The sequence below is a fragment of the Rutidosis leptorrhynchoides genome, chromosome 8 (assembly GCF_046630445.1).
Source record: "Rutidosis leptorrhynchoides isolate AG116_Rl617_1_P2 chromosome 8, CSIRO_AGI_Rlap_v1, whole genome shotgun sequence".
NCBI classification, from domain to species: domain Eukaryota; kingdom Viridiplantae; phylum Streptophyta; class Magnoliopsida; order Asterales; family Asteraceae; genus Rutidosis; species Rutidosis leptorrhynchoides.
The window spans coordinates 38,694,501-38,701,471 of NC_092340.1; the positions used below are offsets into that span (position 1 = coordinate 38,694,501).

The 6,971-nt window shown below is 34.6% G+C and overlaps 2 protein-coding genes across 2 annotated transcripts; both read left to right on the top strand.

Moving 5' to 3' along the window:
* Positions 1–2,924: 2,924 nt before the first annotated feature.
* LOC139863324 (uncharacterized) lies at positions 2,925–3,698 on the top strand. The gene has a single exon (XM_071851959.1). The coding sequence runs from the start codon at positions 2,925–2,927 to the stop codon at positions 3,696–3,698; it is 774 nt and encodes a 257-aa protein (XP_071708060.1).
* A 272-nt stretch (positions 3,699–3,970) lies between these two features.
* Positions 3,971–6,398, top strand: LOC139862692 (protein TONNEAU 1a-like). Its single transcript, XM_071851316.1, has 6 exons — positions 3,971–4,210; positions 4,775–4,907; positions 5,011–5,099; positions 5,193–5,315; positions 6,031–6,157; positions 6,256–6,398. Exons 1-6 carry the CDS (start codon positions 4,124–4,126, stop codon positions 6,390–6,392), a joined length of 696 nt encoding a protein of 231 aa, XP_071707417.1. The 5' UTR covers positions 3,971–4,123; the 3' UTR covers positions 6,393–6,398.
* Positions 6,399–6,971: the final 573 nt, after the last annotated feature.

Consider the following 6,971-nt stretch of genomic DNA (forward strand, 5'->3'; position numbering starts at 1 on the left):
GAATCACCGGTCAACTTGGGTGGTCAATTGTCTATATGATACCTATTTCAATTAATCAAGTCTTAACAAGTTTGATTGCTTAACATGTTGGAAACACTTAATCATGTAAATAACAATTTCATTTAATATATATATAAACATGGAAAAGTTCGGGTCACTACATCACCTACAAAGGAGTTCAAGCTTGGAAGAGGCGTTAGACAAGGAGATCCTCTCTCGCCCTTTCTTTTTATCATAGCGACGGAAGGACTCAATTGGCTAACTAAATCGGCGGTGTCAAACGGGATTTATAATGGGGTGAAAATTGGGAAAAATAATGTTCCGATTTCTCACCTTCAATATGCGGATGACACGATTTTTTTTGGTGAGTGGAGTTTAGACAATATTGAAAGCCTCATGAAGTTACTTAAATGTTTTGAATTGTGTTCCGGTTTGAAAGTTAACTATAACAAGAGTAATCTTTTTGGTGTGGGGGTAGATAAGATCGAGGTGGATTCCATGGCAAAATTGTTTGGTTGTCGTGTTGGTTCATTTCCTTTTACTTATCTTGGGTTGCCGATTGGGGGAAATATGAATAAATTCGATAGTTGGAAACCGGTAATTGACAAGTTTGAGAAAAGGCTATCGGATTGGAGAGCGCGCTCGATGTCTTTTGGTGGACGTGCCATCCTCGTGTGACGATCGCTCCAAATTCATATGGACGAACACGTCATTCATTGATTTCATTGCGAGGTATTTGACCTCTATATGATACGTTTTGTAAACATTGCATTCTTTTGAAAAGGCACACCATAAATGAATATTTAAATCAAAGGTTTTCGACATCTGATGATTTTTACATATAGACAATCACCATAAATAATAGTTTACAACAGTACTTCCATTGACAATGCAGTCAAAATAAGATACATGGTGATGATTTGGTGAATGCAACGTTTCCTTGAAAAATATGTCATGTAAGACTCCATGCACATAGCTTGTCTAACATCAAAGCAAACAGCGGAAGACTTCTAGGAAACCTGAGAATAAACATGCTAACAAGTGTCAACACAAAGGTTGGTGAGTTCATAGTTTTAATGTTTCGTATAATCTGTATATAAAGGTGGATCACAAGATTTCAGTTGTTTCATCCGAAACGTTTATCAAAATATTCTACGAAATTGAGCACCCTGGTAACTAAACTTTAACGTATATATAATTTGTACCCTTTGTATAATCATCTTAATAATACACGCAAACCAACGTGTACGCTTCTCAAATAGCATACATCCGTTAAAAGGCTAGTGCTCTAGCTCGGACGTGGATATCAAGCCCTATGGATCCATATACTACTACTCGCGCCCACCAGTTCTTATAACTGGCAGTTACTAGTTACCAAAGCTAAGGGATTTTCGGTTTAAACTCAGTGTAGAATTTAGTATGTACTTGTATCCATTGCGTTTAAAATAAATTGCATGTATTCTCAGCTCAAAAATATAGATTGTAAAAGCAATTAAAAAGGGTGCAAATGAAACTCACCTTAGCAGCATATAAAGTCGTTCACCAAAATGTGATCGAAACACGGATTACCAAATAACCGTAGATTTCAACGTATTAATATTGAGATTCAATATTGTAGGAAAGTACGTAGACGCAACGGAGATGATAAACACTAGGTTTGATTCACAAATATACCCCCGAACATTACCCATAATCTTCTTGGCAATAACCCATAATTTCCTTAGCTCTATCCCGCTTGAAAACCATTTTGAAAGTGACACGCTCATGACCTCGTCGTAGTATTTTATGTATAATACTAATTAATAATAATACTACTGTAGCAATTCACTGTAGCATAGTCAATTTTTACTGCAGCAAATAGTGATTTTCGAAAACACTGTAGCATTTTGGGTACTGTAGCAATTTGAAAATACTGTAGCAAATTAGTGTTTTACTGGTTCATCTTAAACGCTTTAGTTAACTTATCTAAATATCAATCGATTCAATAAACGAATGTTACTATCGTTTACTAAATAACTTGAAATTATATATATGTATATATCTTTTTAATATACATAAATCAGTTTTTAAATACACATTGGAAGTTATTTATAATAAATTTTAATAATAAATATTTCAACTTATCATATATATTCAAATAGATATTTAAACCAATAAGTTTAATGTACGGTATCAAACAATTAATACATTGTTACCTTTTCAAGTTATAGTATATATGTATCTATTTACATATAATTGTTCGCGAATCGTCGAAAACAACCGAAGGGTATTTAAATATATAAAAGTAGTTCAAAAATTTTGAGATTCAGTTTTACAGACTTTGCTTTTCGTGTCGGAAATGTTAATCATACAAAGATTAAGTTTAAATTTGGTCAGAAATTTCCGGGTCATCACACCTCGTGTCTTCGGTTCTTAATAGTTTGCCATTGTACTTCTTCTCACTATACCGTGCCCCGCCTTGTGTGCTTAAAAAACTCGAGTGTGTAAGAAGAAATTTATTTTGGGGTGGGGCGGGAGGGATGTCAAAAATTTCATGGGTCAAATGGGATGATGTCATTCGCCCTTATACGAATGGCGGACTAAACTTTGAGTCTCTTAATTATAAAAACTTGGCACTAATCGGCAAGTGGTGGTGGAGGTTTCTTACCGAGCCCGCTTCCTTGTGAGTTAGTGTCATTAAAAGCATTTATGGGGATTCGGGGTTAATCTTATCGGGTGGGAATAAACATTCATTGTATTCTAACACTACTTGGAGCAAGATTGTAAAAACAGGTGTTGAGATTGATGGGTTGGGCGTCGAATTCTCTAGCTCGTTTTCGAAGATTATTGGCAATGGGAACAAGACGAAATTTTAGGTGGATGCATGGCTAAACAGTAAGCCACTAGGTGATACTTTCAAAAGATTAGTGAGATTGGAGTCGAATATGGACGCATTGGTGTCGGACCGATTGGTTTGGAATGGAGAAAGCTGCGCAGCAAACTGGGGATGGTGCCGTGAAGTTACGGGTAGGACGTTGGGCGAACTAGCTGATCTAGAAGGGATGATCTCGAGAACCATAATGCAAGTTGATAGGGAGGATTATTGGGTTTGGAAGCTCGGTGGTTCCGGTAAATTCTCAACTAAAATACTTGACAATTTAATCATGAATTTACGGTCACCTTCGATTAATGCATGTATTCCAACGCAAAGAAACATTTTGGTTCCAAAAAAAGTGGGTGTTTTTGTATGGAGGGCAAGGAGGAAAAGATTGTCCGTTTTGTCGGAACTTGATAAAAGGGGTATTGATCTTCATTCTGTCCTTTGTCCTCTATGCAATAACGAGGTAGAAACGGTGGAACACGCATTATTTTCATGTCCATTGGTTCGAGGCATTTGGGACAAAATTTACTCTTGGTGGGGTTTAGGGTCAAGTCATCTTTGTTTTAATAGCATCACAAGTGGGGATGACAATGTGCAATGTTCGATGATGGGGGCGGAGTTTTGGCAAGCAACAATTTGGGCAAGCACTTATCTCATTTGGCAAAATAGGAATAAGATGGTGTTCAAGAAATCGGGTTGGTCTTCTCCTTCGGCTCTTTGTGAGATCCAAGTAAAGAGCTTCGAATGGATTGGAAAAAGATGCAAATTAAAAAGCGAGTTGGTGGGTATCGATTGGCTAGTGTGGTTACATAACCCCAATTCTCTTCTTTGTATGTAATTGTGAGTTAATCATAGGATGTACTTGTTTAACTTGTTGATGCACATAGGGATTCTAGCTCGGCATAGTGTCTCAATTTGTGTATTGTCTTGTGAGAACCTTTGTATCATTTCGGGTTTTTTTGTTAATATAATTGCCGTTCAAAAAAAAATTAAAGACATAATAAAAATTAATAAAAATATCTTAAATCAATAAAAAGTTACAATAACTGAGCCGGAATTATATAACCCGGTAAGGACCCAGATTAAGAATACCCGTATGCAACTATCGGATCACGCCTTACAAACCCGAATTTATGACAAAACAGGTCGGAAAACAATTCAATTCAAAATACCACCCATAATCAAAATCATATGTTAATTACTACTCCGTGTAATACATAACTGAAGAACAACAGCAGCAGCAAAGAACAATCGGAAAGAAAGATGGACGATTATACCAGAGAAATGATGGACCTCAAAACGCTCGTCACTCGAACCCTAGAAAAGAAAGGGGTTCTCGCTAAGATCCGAGTATTTTACACATTTCCCCTTTATTACTTTATTTAATTTATTTAATTAATTTAATTTAATTTAAATTCATTATTCCTCAATTTGTTCGTATCTTTGTTCCACTTTGTTTTTTTGTAATTGAAAGTTTATCGGTATTTGTTAAGATGATTAGATCGGGTATCTACATATCACGTAATTTGTATCGTGGATGTGTTTGTGTATACAAGATTGATTAAAATTTTGATGCTTTATTGTGTGTCTAAAGTGTATTTAGGTTAGAATCAAACATGTGACATTAATTTGTTTAGTTAGTTTTTTTTTCTCAATCTATTAGGACTTACAGAGTTATATTGATTTCGAACATTAATGAAGAAAGTATAAACTATATGAAGTAAATTAATGCGTAGAACGTTTAAGATTATGGAAGATTTAAAAGTAATCTAGTTGTATTAAAGGCCCGATTCTCGGTTAAACTATTTGAAGAAATCAGAAAAATGTTTGATTTTTTAGTTATGCTACTTGTATTTATGTTTTCTACGATAACTTGGTTGTTGACTACTTTTATACGTTTGCTTTTGATGTTAGGCGGAGCTTAGAGCAAGTGTGTTCGAGGCGATTGAGGAAGAGGATAAGGTGATTGAAAAGGATGACGGTTTACCTCCTGCGTTGTTGGGTAGCTGCAACGATCGCGCAAAACATCTTCATGCTACATCTTCAGGTATGGCCAATCAAAAATTTTGAATTTCTATTTTTTGTTATTATAAAAAGGTTAAATCTTTGCACAAATATCTGTTTAATAACATTCGTTGGTATGTTTTCAGGCCGGCTTTTAACTGCTATGGTATGTGAATATTTGGATTGGGCGCAGCTGAACCACACACTAAAAGTTTATATGCCCGAGTGTAATTTGGTAATAATTGTATATCTTACTGTTTTTGTTATCTTTTATTATGTTCAATCATAGTTCCGTTTGAGTGTGGAGTAAGTAAACGTGCATTTGCAGCAAAAGGATGCATGGAAAGCGGAGTTGAGAGATTTCGGTGATAAGGAGGGATATAATATAAACAGAAACGGAGATAGTGGTCCGTTGTTGTTAGATGTGCTTGAAGGGTTCTTGAAATATGTGGTTTGACATTCTTTTCTCATGTTGTTTTTTAACTAGGGTTGAGTTATTAAACATGCATTAGTCTAGTAGGTTTGGTTGTACTTGGTAGTATGTTCAAAATAACATAAAATGCTATAAGCCGTATATATTTAAGGGCGGTATAAGCAGAAAGGGGCGGCATTGTGTATATCTTCACATTTTTTCTTTGTACACGAAGATTGAAGAGAATGTGATGTTTAGGTTTAATCTCTGGCTAGATATGTTGATATTTAAGTGACGTAATAACTACAATTGCACTAATATTATGTTGCTACCGCATATGGAGATATATACTATTTATAATTAGGCGTCAAATGATTCTTTTGGTTCTGTTATATTATATATTATATTATTATATTATATTACCTTAAATGTTAGGATAATAATTGTATTGTTAATGTTAATAGTCGATAGAAGATTTTGGAACACATTATATCCTTACCCGAAACCCTTGTAAAGTTTTTGATAGTGTAACTATGGATCCAACCAACTACGGAGCATTTCTATCTAATACTAATAGAATAGATTTTGTTTTTGACGTATTAAAGTCGCATTAACCTAATAAATGAAGTATTCTTTTTTATTTAATGCATGGTAACACAATCAAAACTAAATATTCTTACAAAAATGTGGTTTGAAGCAAAAATTCACAAAGCAAAATTAAATTCAACCGATTACTTTGGCTTGATTTCTTCAGGATCAATCTCAAGGAAGAGGTAGTGGAAGAAGAGCAGCGGGTCCCGATCAGGACTCTATTGACTCTCGAAACCGAAGGTCAGGTTCATCTTCTGTTGCTAGACAAGGTCCCGGTTCCCAAACATCTGGTAAGAGTTACATTTCCTTAACATTAGTAATTAATTTTCCTCTGTTTTAATCATTTTATTATTCATTTTAATTAGTATTTGTGGTTTGTTATATTCAGACCGAAGAGGAGGTTCCTCTAACTCTAGCTACAGAAACGATGATTGGAGATACGAAAATGATGATTCTTCAGAGGATATCACTCGTGCTTCGATTGCATTGGAAAATCTTCAGTTGGGCAGAAAAGCTAGATTTTAAATATCTTGCCGGTATATTGTCTAACTCAATAACAATCATTTATTCATCTATATCTATATTTTGAAATATAGGAGCCGTTTCTTTGTTTAGAGGTGGCAACATGGGCGAGTCTCGAAAGGGGTCAAATCGGGTAACTTTTCAATACAGGCTAGCATACGTTGTATTGACTCGGTAAAACACTTTTTGACATCCTACCTTAAAGAAATAGTTATTGTATTGAACATAAATATATTATAACATCTATACTAGACTACTAGTCTATACTAGTAAAGTAATAATCTTTTTTCTATTTCAAATAAAATCGATTTAGGAGGTTTTAAATAGTTCTACAATTTGAGCAACTCTTGACCAGTTTGACCCCATTCTAACTTTTAGAAGTTACCCAAATTAACCTCATTTGAAGTCAGGAGGTTGAAATTGCCACCCTTAGTTGTGTTATTTACAATGAATTTCTCTTATAGTTTAGTACATAGGGCTATTACGTTGATAACTTTTAGTGCATAATAAGATACATTCATTGGGTTAGTATTTATGTTATTGGCTTATAATATAATTAGTTATTATGTATTATGTACGAGA

Excerpts from the sequence above, each read along its gene's own strand:
- LOC139862692 (XM_071851316.1), top strand. The coding sequence starts at position 4,124 with ATGGACGATTATACCAGAGAAATGATGGACCTCAAAACGCTCGTCACT. Across the intron at positions 4,908-5,010 it reads TCTTCATGCTACATCTTCAG|GCCGGCTTTTAACTGCTATG; the intron begins GTATGGCCAATC and ends GTATGTTTTCAG. Across the intron at positions 5,316-6,030 it reads AAGGGTTCTTGAAATATGTG|GATCAATCTCAAGGAAGAGG; the intron begins GTTTGACATTCT and ends TGATTTCTTCAG.
- LOC139863324 (XM_071851959.1), top strand. The coding sequence starts at position 2,925 with ATGGACGCATTGGTGTCGGACCGATTGGTTTGGAATGGAGAAAGCTGC.